The sequence below is a fragment of the Psammomys obesus genome, unplaced genomic scaffold, assembly GCF_907164565.1.
Source record: "Psammomys obesus unplaced genomic scaffold, mPsaObe1.curated_primary_1811, whole genome shotgun sequence".
In the NCBI taxonomy this organism is placed as follows: Eukaryota; Metazoa; Chordata; class Mammalia; order Rodentia; family Muridae; genus Psammomys; species Psammomys obesus.
Genome location: NW_026592118.1, coordinates 34,786,993 through 34,801,819, shown reverse-complemented (window position 1 = coordinate 34,801,819; position 14,827 = coordinate 34,786,993). Strand labels below are relative to the sequence as shown.

At 41.4% G+C, this 14,827-nt stretch overlaps 1 protein-coding gene across 1 annotated transcript in view; it reads left to right on the top strand.

Annotated features, from left to right (window-relative positions):
- The first annotated feature begins 265 nt into the window (after positions 1-265).
- Positions 266-14,827, top strand: part of Ica1 (islet cell autoantigen 1) — a 107,381-nt gene continuing 92,819 nt past the window's right edge. The window contains exons 1-4 of the mRNA XM_055612921.1: positions 266-323; positions 1,567-1,662; positions 8,728-8,851; positions 14,059-14,257. Coding sequence (XP_055468896.1) covers positions 266-323; positions 1,567-1,662; positions 8,728-8,851; positions 14,059-14,257 — 477 coding nt within the window. The remainder of the gene's footprint in view (positions 324-1,566; positions 1,663-8,727; positions 8,852-14,058; positions 14,258-14,827) is intronic.

The window sequence follows — 14,827 nt, the reverse complement described above, 5'->3', positions numbered from 1 at the left end:
AGTTACTGCCATAGACTGTACAGCCAAGATATTTGGCCTGTGAGTTAGTGTTTTGTCCACCAGAGGGATTTCTGTTGCAAAACTGTTAATATAGGAACAGAGGTTTATGGAAAGAATGGGTCCATAATTAGAACACGGGAATGTGATGCAAATTCTCATGGAGTCTTCTTAACGCTGAGCATCTAGGAGTCTAATTTCCTCTGCTGCCCCAGAAAGTGTGAACACATAGCAAACTTTAGTAACAGTTAGATTAGGGGCTGCGGAGATGTTTGGCGTGCAAGCACGAAGACCTGAGTTTGGATCTCCTGCAAAAGGACACTGCAGTATGACTGTGTGTATGTGTGCGCTACCAGTTCTGGGGTAACGCGGGCAGTTAGATCCTGGGGGCTTGCTGGCCAGCTGGTCAGTGAGAGCAGACACTGTCTCTGTCTCGAACCCTAAGGTGGTGAGCCATTGTGATGGTTCCGTGAGCAGAAGTGCCTGTCGTGCAAGCCTGACAATGGAACTGTCATCCCCAGAACCCACTGCAGAAGGAGACAACTGACCCCTGAAAGTTGTCTTCTGACCTCCACCCGCACGCGCGCGCGCGCACACACACACACACACACACACCACAATAATATTGAAAAATTAAATTTAAAAATAAGGTGTCACATGTTTAATAGCTGCCAGGACAGAGTGGACTGTTTTGAAGATGGGAATTTTTTTTTTTTTTTTGAGTGTGGTTCATGACTGAATACAATTGTCAAAACTCACAGAAGTAAACATTCCAAAGCTGGGCATTTTATTGTATGTAAAACCTAGATTTGTAAAAGGTTAACAGTAACAATAGATCATATCATTACTCCTATATTCAAAAGTTGGTCTTTGCTCTTACTCTGGTGGTTTGAGGTCAAGAACATTCCTATCAGGCACTGACCAAGGAACAAACTCTGGTGTTTTATGATTTTTTTTTTTTTTTAGTGGAGAAAGACTTTTTCCCCTAAACAGGTTGATGATGTAATTTAATAAATAAGTAAATTTGTTTCTTCATTAACAAGCTTTACTCTATTAAACATTCCTAACGATGGGTTTTAATCTTTTTGAATACATTCACTACTTTTGTTAGATAATTTCATTATATGTATTATGAAGAGATCATCTGTTTTCACTCAAGATTTTTTGTTTTTGCTTTATCCATTTGCTTACATATGTGGCAAAATGCATTAGGTTCATAAAATAAGTTAGTGATCATTTAAATACAACCCTTAGCTGCAGAGTCTTCATTTTTACAAAAGACAGTAAGCGTGTTAAAGATAGCAAATTAGGTTAGAGTGAATATTGGGTCTCTAGTGTACCAAGCCCTCTAAGTGGGCTTTTATCTGTTATTTCAAGGGTCTGGAGAAATAACTGTTCTGTAGAACTTCACTTAGATCATAGAGCTAGCTTCACTGAGAACAGATTTCAGGGCATTGATCACCTCTCTGTATGTTTCACTACATATGGCAGCAAATAGACAGGTCTGGCTTTTAGCAGAAAAATATAAAGTGCTGTTATATTTTACTTGCACTGTTGTCTGTTTCACAGCATTTTATTGTGTTTCCTTGCAGCTATTTCACTCAATTCAGAGAACCTGTTTGGACTTGTCTAAAGCAATTGTGCTCTATCAAAAGAGAATATGTTGTAAGTATTATTTAAGTATTATATTGAGCAAATGAGAAAGAGCAAGATATTTTGCCTTAGCATATCATTTAATAAGTCCCAGAAAACTGGATATGGTGGCACATGCCTTTAATTCCAGCATTCCAAGAGACAGAGGCAAGCTGATCTCTGTGAGTTCGAGGCCAGCCTGGTCTACAGAGTGAGTCCAGGTCAACCAAGGCTACAAAGAGAAACTGTTTCAAATCTCCCCCAAAAAGAAATTAATAAGTTCTGGAACTACTTACCTAGGGAGTGTATCTTTGTTGTTTCAGATGTGTTTTATCATTGATTTACTTAGGCTCTGTTCAAAGCAAGTATCAGACTAGGAGGGTTTTTTGTTTTGTTTTGTTTTGTTTTTTTTACTGGGTCATCCATGAATGCAGATATGCTGTTTATTTTCCCAATTATAAATATTTTTTGGTTTTATATGTGCTTTTTTGATTTGGGATTATTGTATTTAATTTCCTTGGTTTATTTTGTGTCCATTTCTCAAATGACAAATAGACAATGGAGGCACAATTAGCTAATTCATTGAATATATTTTGCCCACGGAACTTTCTCATGAGAATTCCTTATGTTGTCTTATAATGTATAGGGTTAAAATTATGTCCCAACCATGGGACTAGAGAGATGACTCAGAAGTAAAGAGCATGTGCTGTTCTTCCGGGGGATTTGACCTGAGTTTGGTTCCCAGCACTCGCATTGGGAAGCCCATAGACACATGTAACTCCTGCTACAGTGGATAGAGTGCCCATTTCTGGCACTTTTCTCTGCGAGCACCTGCATCCACATGTTATGCACACACACACACACACACACACACACACACACACACACACACACATACACACACACACACACACACTCTGTCTCAACCTTGCAGTGATCTTCTGACCGGCCAGCAGAGTTTAGCTGTTGGTTTGAGGGTAAGCCATGTCATCACAGTTGGGAACGGAAGGAAGAATTCGGTGCTGCTTTGACTGAGCCCAACTTTGATGGAGGACTAAAAATAGAATCATTAATGTGAGAGTGTTGCTATGCAGATGCAGTAGAAAAAGTCATAAATCTCTATGAACGGACATGGGTTGAATTTAAAATAACATTTTAAACAAGACAAAACAAACAATCAAAAAAATAAAAATAAAACCCAAGCACGAATACCTCCGACATGCTGCTCTTCATGCAGGAAAAGAGGTATTAATAAAATAAAAGTGTGTAAAAAGAAGGACACACAAAAATATGCAAATGGCATGTATGTTCTGCTGAAGAAATTCAGAAAGGTGAAGTGACAGTGTGGAGAATTAGATCTCTGGTGAGCAGTGGTGGATAGAGAGAGGAGAGGGATAAGGGTAGGGCACTGGAGGTTGTGGGGGGTAGCTTTACCTCAGCAAGCTGCACACTAATTCTGTGCACACACTCACAAGATACCTAAACCAGGACTGGGGGAGGGGGGGATAAAGTGGAATCCAGTCAGTTACTGATGGACTGAATTGTCCTGCAAACAACTGAGGTGGTCAGATGAGAGAGAAGAGAACTAACTTCGGTAAAGCAGGAGACTGAGACGGTACTTTTAAGAGGACAGTCAGGCTAAGCACAAAAAGAAATACATGCAGAAAGTATAAACTTATTGGCCCCTAAGTAAATGGACGACCATTCTGAAACCACTTTATGTAGATGAGGTTAAACAACTAAATGTAGTGCGCATAAAAGCAGCTGGAGATGAGGGAAGAAGGTGCAAACACGGTGTCCTATCGGAACATGGTCAAAAGAATGACCTGTGGTGACCAGTGCCTTGGGGAACTGTGAGAGAGGCTCCAGGAAAAAAGGCAGAGGGCCTTTACCTTAGGTGTATTTGTTCCCTGGATTGCTCTTGGATGTGATTGTGTGCCTCCTGGGACAAACATTTACATTCGGTTAATAAGGCATGTTTATTCTTGTTGGATAACATAGCTACAGAACATAGTTACAGAATCCAGACTGGTCAGTGAACCCTGAATCCGGATATGGCCTTCTGCCTTGCTTTCGTGCTTTCCCAGATATAATCTATAGTGCGTGCCAGGCAATTGTGTTTCAATCGGTCCTTCCTGAGAAAGTTCTGGGAAAGGGCTGCTCAGTTAATATTTACTACCTGGTTGCTGGAGTTTATTTACAAGGTTTTCTGATCTTAAACAACCTTCCTTGGGTCATTGCTTTCTTTGTTCCATTCGTGTATAAAAGTACACTAAAACGGGAGTAAAATTGTCTGCAGCATTTTGGACCGTAGTCTGCCCCATTCTTTCAAGTCCTTGGATCACGGGTCTCGCAGGCAAGATGTGCATAGGTTGGCCGGCAGGGTGGATGAAGTCATTGCTATTAACATGTGCAGATAAACGTGAGCGTGTGTGCCTGGATCAATGCATTGTACTTTCCTGTCCCAAAAGATCTGGAAGCACCAAGAGCCCATTGCACTGAGTAATTGCCCTTTTTCACACCTTTAGGAAAGTGCCTGGTTTCAGGCTCAGTACAGGGAAATTGAAGGTGAGCCTGGAATGCCTTTCAGTGCCACAACTAAAAAGGGTCCTTGAGAAAGGACGGGAAATTTGAGCAACAAAATAAACGACAGTAATAAACTATAAACCGTAAGAAAAATAATTTCTGATTATGTTCATAGGGACGTAGATGGACAGGTAGACAGATGGATGAGTAAGTACCTGCCTTGGCGTAAACTGAAAGATAAAATAAACCCTTTCCTCCCTGGTTTGGTTTCTGTTGCTGGGATAGAGTGTGACCAAAAGCAACTTGAGGAAGAAAGAGTTTATTTCATCTTTCAAGACGACAGTCTATCATGAGGGGAAGTCGGGGCACAGACCTGGAGACGGGAACTGAGGCAGAGAGTGTGGGAAAATGCTGCTTACTGCTTTGCTCTCTTCTCCCGCTTTTGCTGGGCCAGCTTTCTTTTAGAACCCAGGACCTGCCCAGAGGTGGCACCACGTCCGTGTCAATCATCAATCAAAGAGATGCCCCCACAAGCCAATCCCGATGGTGGCAACTCTTCAATTGAGGTTCCCTCGTATAACTCAGGCCTATTCTTAGAAGGTGTCAAAGTCTCAAAATGCAAGAGAGTCTGAGGAACTGTGAAAGACTGAAGAAAATGAAAGAGATTTAGTATCTCATTGCTGTGTGGGATCCAGGACTAAATTCTGGAACAGAAAAAGAATAATAATAGAAAATCTGGTCAAAATTTAAATAAGTACTTTAGTTCATTTATAGGGTTGGATCTATGTTAATTTTCTGGTTTTGAACCTTGAGCCATAATAACATAAGAAAAAAGAGGAGGAGAAGCTGGGGTAGGGTCTATCACAATTCTGAATACTATTTATGTTCTTAAGTCTACTATTATTTTAAAAGAAGTTTAATGAATTGTAGGTTGAATCTACCGCCACTTGCTTTAATGTGCAAACTTATCAGTTTATACTTCAGAAGCAATCTAGTCCCAGCTTATTCCTTGGGCCCCATTTCCTTTGCCTTCCAGACCATAGGAGGTCCTTTGTACTCAGCATTTCCTCTGCTTCTGCTCGGAATGTCTGTGCCCTAATAATACTAAGAACGCTTCCTTCTGTCACTCAGAATTCAGCTGCTGCTGGAGCCTTCCCTGACTACCCAGCCTAAGCAGTCACTGTCTTCCTCAATTTCTCTGGCATTTTCCCTTTTGTGTCTTGTGTCTGTGATTATGTGTGCTGCATTTTTTTCTTTCACCTGCCACTTGCCTGTGAATTCTGGGGGTGTGGGGGAGGGTGAAGGGACAGCCTGTGTCTCCTTCATCACTATTGGATTAGTTCTTCAGTTGCTTTTTATCTTTAAAGGATGCATCTGAAAATAAAATCATCAAGTAAATGTGAGTGGGTTTTTATTTGAAATTTTAAGACCTAGTTAATTGACACATTTGAACAAGCAGAGACTTTGAATCATCTACTATACATGTTATGTGAGAATGACTATCTTCAGCCTTGACTCTGACAGAGCTTAAGCTCTCTTCCAAAGCACTGACAATCAGATGCAGCACAGAAAACCAGACCTGTTTGCCACCAAGTTTAATCCTCAAATACATGACGTACGTAACCAAAAACTTTTCCTGACTGCTTCAACCTACTTAGATTATTTAGGGGAGACTCGCATCACCAAGTGTGCATTCAGGTATCCTGAACTGGTTTCTTTTGACCTAAAGTTAAATGTGTTTGTTTGTATGTGGCTTGAGTTTTTAAGGTTAAATAAAGAAGTGACAGCAGCCTGATGCTCTTAGAAGCAAAAACTGGGAAATTGCTCTCCATAGAAAGGAATAGGTTCTTGGTAGAATTGAAAGAATCCTATATTAGTCAATGAAGAGAAAATACATATGGCCCTGAAAAAGAAATCATATAGACATTTTCAAGCTATATAAAACTATGGCATGAATAGGAAACAAACATTTAAAATGAAATACAGTGTGAAGTGACAAAAAGACAAAAATTAGAGTTAGTTCCATTTCATAAACCTTTAATTAGTGCCACTAATATAAGACTCTCTGCTTGGCCTGATATACTATATATGTGTGTATATATATTTATGTATATACATGTGTATACATATATACATATATATACTTGGTCTGGATATACTCTGTGAATGCACAGTTTCATGGTAAAGTCAGATGCAGGCCCAAGCTCACACTCTGACACTGACCCAACAATCACAAGTACTAGCCCAGGAGCCCAAAGGACACTGCTGTCCAGGGAAAAAAAAAAAAAAAGATGGGGGATTGGAACTGACCACTTGTGAGTCAGAGGAAGCCTTTAACTGGGCTCAGATCTGTGAACTTTATTTCTGTGTTTACTTACTTTTGTTTTTTCTTTTGAGATCTGATCTCCTTTCTGTAGTCTTGGCTGACGTCAGTGCCTCTACCTCCTGAACACTGGTAATATAGGCATGTACCACCATGGATAGCATTGGGAACTTAAGTCTTGAGAGAAAAGTATGAGGAGGTGCATTATTTATCTCGTGGGGGCGGGGGATGGGTTCCAAAAACCCTTTCTCCTGCCCCAGGACTTCTCCAGCAGTCCCAGGAGACTGCTCAGTAAACACTGTAGTCACAAGTAGGCAATCAGTAATGAGTCCTTTGCACTGTGGTTCCCATCTAACCTTCTGTAGTTGTTGCTGGAAAGGTTGATACTGGGGTACAGTTTGAAGTGTGGGAGACTAAAGGGTTGAAGAAATCATTCAACCTTCAGGTCATAATAGAAAACAGTTTTATTGAGTACACTGCATATGCTTTGTGTGAAGAACAAGGTCAGTGCTCAGGGTCCTTTTAGAGCTCTGTTCTTTTATTAGGGTAATTGTCACCCATTTCCCACCATGCCAATGGAGGTAGTTTTTAGGGGTTGATGTTTGATTCTGTGCAAAGAGCAAGTTGTCCTAGGCGTGTGGCTGTGAAACCTGTTGTGGTTAATTTTGCTTGGCTGCACTCATGTCTGGCTGGAGTGGAGCACTGTTCTCTTCCTGGAGAGGCTTTTGAACAGGCTTGCCTTGTAGAAAGTCCCTAGTAGGAATTTTTCCCATCTCTTAGTCATGGCCTTTTTGCCAAGTCTGGATGACTCCTGGAAATGGACAAGCATTCTAGTGACGTTTCAGGTGTGGTTATAGAGACAGATGCCATAAATGTATACATGTTCAATCTCAGCATGCAGGAGGCAGAGACAAAAGGATGTGGAAGAATTGGGATACTGAGGCCATCTTGAGCTACAGCGCAAGAGTCTGTCTCAAAACACCAAGGTTAGGGCTGAAAAGATGGCTCAATGGGGAAAGCAATTGCTTTGCAAGCAAAGCATGAAAAGAAACTAATAAGAGGACGTCATATGGATTCCAGCACTCAGAGGGCTGGGTAGAGACTGTGTGCACCTGTTTTTATTGAAGAGCTTGGGTAGGTTGAGAGGTGTGGTCAACCTCGCTAACCTCTGTCCTGGCTCCATGTTTGGTCAGTGACCCGTCTCAAGGAAATGAGGCACTGAGTGGTAGAACAGGACACCCAATATCCTCCTCGGTCTCAGTGCAAACACTGATGCCTGCGTACCGTATACATTGCCAGCAATGCAGCTCAATGGTAGAGTGCTTATATGGCAAGCACAAGGTCCTGTGTTCAAGTCTCAAGGCCTATGTTTGTGGCTCTGATAATGGTAGATGTTTGGGTCTGTCTCTGACTGTCTCGCAGATGCTCCGGTTTTACTAACTCAGCTTCTAGAGTAGGGAGACTGTTACTATTATAAACGATGATGTTGATCATTTGGGGGACCACTTTGGTACTTCCTGAGAATGAAAGAGCAATATCAAAAGAATCATACAGTTCCGTGACTTTTTTTATTCTTTCTACCGATTGATCTGTAGACGGCGTGTGCCACATCACTCTTACCAAATCGCCCCATCTGTACTTGTCTCTAAAAACAAAACCAGTTTAAGCACAACCAGTTCCGGTTGGGTTCCAGCTCTGTATTTTTTAAAATTTACCAAATGATCAACCTGATGGCCTTACACACCTTCAGTCCCCACTTCCAGCTTTGTAGTGGTTGAGGGGTTTGAGTTCTTTACAAAGGACAGACTGTAGCTCAGACAGAGGGGGATCAGAAAGTCAGCCGGAGAGAATAATAGGAGTCAGCTAGCACCGCATTCTAGGCAGCCACAAAAGGTCCCCACTGTCAGCCTTGAAAAACCCAACTCCTTCATTTCAACTCGAAGCAGGACATTATGGGCTCGCTTTTCAGTACAGAGGTCATTTTCTGGTTCTGATTACAGGGCACCAAACTCACTGACAGATGTATTCAAGTGAATTTGATCTCTCCTATTGTAAATGGAAGACCAGCATGGAAGTTAAATAGCTGGGTGGGGGAGGTGGAGGGGCTTACCTTGCAGCCTGCCACTTGGATTTAATTTCCTCTCATCTTTGACTCTGAAGAGAGGGGGGCCTTGTGACTTGTCTCCTTCACTTTCTTTGTCGTAAAAATGCTCATTGTTCACGGCTGCTTTCCCTGTTTTCTTCATCAGTCTTGTCTCAAGAAGAAAATGAACTGGGAAAATTTCTCCGATCCCAAGGCTTCCAAGACAAAACCCGAGCAGGAAAAATGATGCAAGCCACAGGCAAGGCCCTCTGCTTTTCCTCCCAGCAAAGGTGTGTGGCCTTCTCTGGGGCTCTGCTTTGGGGGGTCTGTAGAGAATCTGGGACCCACTTCTTTATCTGGGGAAACTGGACAGTCTAGAACACTTTAGCCTAAGCCTGAGGAAGCTATTCTCTACTTAGCTGGTTTCCACTGACCTCTGAATTAGATAGCACGTAGGATTTGTTTTCCTCCCTGCCATTTAATCTTCTTTGTCTTCTGCTCTGTGGGAGGCAATATGTATGCCAATCATTGTGAGTGATTACATTTGACCTTCAAGTTATTCATAACCAGCAGTCTGATCCCCTTTCCGCATTTGATTAAAGCAAGAGTCTAACGAGACCAACCTGAAAGGTTCTCTCTCTGCTCTCTGTGCGCTAATTAATGGCAAAGAAGTAGTGATCATGATGCCCTGGACCGCACTCCCCAGGCCCATGGCCAGCAGCAGCACCTGGGAGCCTGTTAGAAGCAGAAGGTAGGCCCCAACCCATTCCTAACTCTAACTCTACACTTCAACCAGATCTACAACTGATTTTGATGTACACAAACGTTTGACAGTCTCCAGTACAGAGGAAGTTGTGACAGAACTGTTGAATTTCAAAACGCAAGCACAACTAATGACTCTGTTGAACAATCCTGAGTCTTTGTGCTACACAACTGCTCTTTGTGCTGGAGAGAAAAGACTCATTCTCTCCTTCCCTAACCAACTAACTCTCAGGTCCAAGAAAACGTCTCCATTAATAACGCTCAGAATTATACCTAAAGAAAGCTTTGCAGGTAGTTTCCAATATTATTTAAGCTTTAAAAATTTACTTACTCAAATTGTCATGCCTGTCCCCACCTCCTATTTATCCTAATGGCTTTCCCTCCCTGTGAGCCCAAGAGCAGACCATTGATTGGCAAGTCACACGCGCGTTCCTAAGGAAACCCAAGAAAGATGGAACTAGAAAAAAGGGACCAGCGACATCTATAGGTTTTCCAGTGATCCCATTCTTGGACATTTTGGTTCTTGCTAATGACATTTGGACCCTGGCTTGTAGGCAGTGGCAGCAGTCATTGTTGAATATAGCCATTTCCGACTTTATTTATTCCAAGTTTTTTTTTTAAAGAGAGTATGTTCTTAGTACATTGGCACATGCCTTTAATCACAGCACTCAGGGAGGCAGAGGTAGCAGATCGGTGTGAGCAGATCGAGGCCAGCCTGGTCTACAAAGTGAGTCCAGGACAGCCCAGTCTTCACAGAGAAAACCCTGTCTTGAAAAAACAAAACAAAACAAAAAGAATATTTTCTTATAATGTTGAATTGTACCTTTAATACTTAAAATAGACAAACCAAAAAGAGAAATAATCTAAAACAGGTACATTATAACCCCTTGATAGATAATTCTTTGTGTACATGTCCTCTTCCAATCTTTCAAGAATAATTGATTCCTGAAAACAAATCAGAGTAAATGCTCTTAGGTTAAGAAGGTAAGTATCAATGATTTTAATGAGAAAAAGCTTAAGTGTGCCTATGCAACAAAATAGATATTTATGAATAAAAGTGTCAAAACCCAGATCACCTTGATGGTTACTGTTATCAAAGACAGTAATTGTGATTGAGATGTGATTGATTATCCTATTGCCATCCAGTTACAGTCTGGATGATTATGTACCAAAATGATCCCACAAAGTATAAATATATTGTCTTAATGTTAATGCTATCTTAACCCCCCTTTCTCTCCTCTCTTTCTCCTCTCTCTTCACACACACACACACACACACACACACACACACCAGCACCAGTAAAAGCAATCAACAATCCAGTGCAAGTGATACTTTAAAGTATCTGAAAGCATCTACCGTAGACTAGCCATCTTCGCTGATCCATGAGGGGCAGCAGCTCTGCAGTTAGTAATGTGGCCTCTCACAAGGTGGCTTTGCTTTCTCAGCTGCTCACCAGCCTCAGGAACTCCCACCAACTTCTCCTAAATGTGAAGCAGGAAAACTACATGAAATCCTTCTAATGTCAATTCTTAAGTTGAGTGAACTTGATTTAGAGGATTCCAGACTATTTTTTTAAAGATCTATATTAACTTTATGTGCATCTGTCTGTATGTCAATGGATGTGGGTGCACATGAGTACAGGTGACTGAAGAGGCCGGGAGAGGGACCAGGCCAGGAAGAGCTGGAGTTACAGGCATCTGTGACTCCTGTCATGGGTCCTGAGAGCCAAAGTTGGCTCCTATGTGAGTTGTACACGCTCTTAACCATTAAGCCATCTTTTCCAGCCCCACAGAATATGCATTTAGCACAAACAGCAATATAACAGATAGTTTTTGTAACTTAGAGTGTATGGTAATAATTTAGCAAATTGATATTTTGTTAAATAATGCTAATCTTTATATATGTATATATATTTAAGATTTTATATGTTTATTTTATGTAGATGAGTGCTCTATCTGCATGATTACCTGCATGCCAGAAGAGGGTATCAGATCACATTATAGATAGTTGTGAACCACCATGTGGGTGCTGAGAATTGAACTCAGGCCCTCTAAGAGCAGTCAGTGCTCTTAACCAGTGAGCCATCTCACCAACCCCCATCTTTCTATATTTCAATATGTGCATCTCGGGGGGAAAAAAGTTAAATTAAGGAAAGAAAAAGTAACTCCAATAGGATTCTATTACCCTTGCATGCTCTGATACACTTAGCCTGAGCCCCTGTTGTATTTTGTTTCTTTTTAACGATATTGGTTTTGTTGTTTAAGTGTGTTTGTGTGCACATTGAGCAGGGGTGCCTACTGAGGTCAGAAGATGAAATCCAATCCTCTGGGGGCTGGAGTCACAGGCTGTTATAATTTGCCCATCCTGAGGACTAAGAAAAGCATTCGGGTCTTCTAAGTCAGAGTTATGCTAACTTTTAACTACTTTTATCCAGGCCCTGTATTTTTAACTCTTCCCTACTAAGGATAAATACCTTGGAGTAACCCTTTTGTTGTTTTATAAATTATTCCCAATTGGGTAGATTTTCATAAATGAAAAGGTGGGCCAGTCCCGCATTGGAGGATGATATTTTCAATTGGTAAGCATTTTATTTTTGGTCTAGACTCCTTTTCTTATACTGCAGTGAATGGATTGTCGCCGTCCTAATGTATAACGATCAACTTACGGGATGGTGGCAAGGGAGAGAGTGGATGAGGTTCGTTTGTATGCCCTTTTTTATTTTCTAACATCATGTTATTGTAACTTTAAAGATAACTGTATAATTTCCAGCATTCCAAAGGGATCGAGAGTAGTTTATTCACAATAATTTTCGGCAAAAGTAGGAAAATACATAAAATCTAAAGGAAGAGAAAAGGAGTCAGAAAGTGAGCGGTGCCCTCGGGGAGCCATCTGAGGACGGTTTGTCTCTTTAAGTAGATGTCCTCGATGCTCTAAACCTTCACACCGGTGACTTACTGGTCAGGCTTTGCTCCTGCTCCTGTCCTGCTGGATGAAAGGCACATATCAAATTTAAACCACCAGTGTAAACCACAAACGTACTTCATGGCGCAGTGACATGCATTTTGAGAAGACTTCTAACATGTAGGTAGGACAGTGTGAGCTGGCTGCTGTCGTGGGCGTGGTCGACATTTAAAACAGTGTGTTACAGACGAGAGGAAACATGGGGAAACAGTAAAGGAGAGGCGGCTTTCCCTGAGGTTTCTGACAGCCTTTCTAATGTCAGAGGGCTGCACATTGGGCATCTTAGACACTGACGGAACTGCTGAGGGCTGCCATCAGCTCACCAACACCGCTGTTCTCCCTGACTGGGTAACGTGGCATGCAAATGGAGTCTTAAATGTTCATCTTGTGTTCAGTGTTTGCACCATGTCCCTGAAACCTCATAGAAAATATGTTCTGTGTGGCTGGAGAGAGGACTCAGTGGCGAAGAGTGTGTGTTATTCCTACAGAGTCCCTAAGTTTTATTCTTATCACCCAGTGGCTCACAACCACTTACAACTCCAACTTCAAGGAATCTGAAATCTGTAGTCTCCAAGGCCACATACACTCAAACACACACACACACACACACACACACACACACACACACACACACAGAGAGAGAGAGAGAGAGAGAGAGAGAGAAATAGAAATAAAAATGTCTTTGAAAAAAGAAAGAATGTTTTCAAAGTGTGATTTATCTAACATTGCTTCTTTGGTTTCAAATATGGAAGAATTAGAATTTTATAACCCAAATAAATATTTTACCTAAAGTTAGGATATGTGTTCCTTTTTATGAATAAATGACAGTTTGTTATGGCTGATGGTTACCATTATAACAATTTTATACTTGTACAGTATACATTCATTTCTTGTGTAATGTCTGTTTAGTATTTATGCTTGAGATGGAGCCCAGGCCTTTGTTAGTGCTAGGCAAGAGCTGTATCACTGAGCTGAAGCTCTGATCCTCCCTCTCTCTTTCCCCCCTTTCCTTCCCACCTTCCTTTCTTTTCTCTCTCTCCCTGTCTTTCTTTCTATCTGTCTCTGTCTTTTAAGCCAGGATCTCAGGTAGCCCAGGTCTGCTGAGAATAATCCTGAACTTCTGATTGTCCCCTCCACTGGGATTAAAGCTGTGTACCAGCACACCTGGTTTCTTATTTTTTATGAGGATTGAAATATAAGGCCTGTCTGATAATACTGATACACAGCAGAACCTCGGTGACTGTGCTTTTCTTCTCTCTCAAATCGTTTAAAACTGTAGCAGCCCACGCCTCAACCCTGTTTTTATTAGAGCAAGCTGCAGATGCTCTGGCTTTGAAAGAGTGATCAAAATGGCCAGGTCAAGGATACCCTACTCATGTCTGCCCCCTCCCATCACATGGGGACGAAACTTCAGGAAAGAGAAAGAAACAGAGACAGAGAGTAACCAGGAATGGGAAGAAGAATGCCCTTGACTGTCCGTCATTGTCCTAGGTTTGGTTTTAACTTCAAATAAGTTTTGTGTGGCCACCCAGCCACACAAATGGACTACTTTCTGGTGACCCAGTTCACTAAAAACTAAAGGTTCTGTGTGTGGGTGACCTCTGCATGGTTCCCAAGTTCACACACATTTTCATTAGTGTCTGCCATGTCTTGACGAGGCGCCTGTGTTCTAGGCAATGTTCTAAATTTGTGGGTTTATGAAGACTTCAGGACATGTCAGAGTTTGGAACTGTTCTCTTTTGCTTTATGATTATAGCTCTGCCCTCTTGTGCAGGTTGGCTTTGCGAAACCCTTTGTGTCGATTTCACCAAGAAGTAGAAACTTTTAGACATCGGGCCATCTCTGATACCTGGCTGACAGTGAATCGCATGGAGCAGTGCCGGACAGAATATAGAGGGGCATTACTATGGATGAAAGACGTGTCTCAGGAACTTGACCCAGACCTCTACAAGCAAATGGAGAAGTTCCGGAAGGTAGGAAGCTTTCTGAGGGTTTTCAAAAGGGGCACCTGCTAGGAGGCAGCCAAGTGTGATTTGGATCCCTCTGGTAAGGAAGACATAACTCAGAGCACCAAGGATGCAATTAATCATTGCTGACATTTTTTTTAATGTGACAGAATAGCAATTAATGTGATATATAATTCTCCAAGGATAAGAGAAGAGACAGCTGGAAATTGCTGGGATTTAGTAGCTGGTTTTAATTGAAGTCAGATTTTCATGTGCACTTTTTTATAAGGTTGTCACTTGTAAATGCTTCTTCATGCAGAACTAAAAATCCAGGGTAGATCACCCGAATCCAGAAAGTGAGAACAGACTGTTTTACAAGACTTTTAAATTGACAGTTAATGCTGAGCTGATAAAATAATAACAGTCCTTCTGTGACGTATTCACAGGCACTGGGATGTGCTTGTATGGTGATTTCTCTGAGGAAAATAAGAGCCAAAGAAATGAATATTCTCTTAAATTTTCCCAGAAGAATTGGTGAGCATCAAAGTAATAATCTTAAGTTCTTAAAATATATATATATATATATATTTTAAGAAC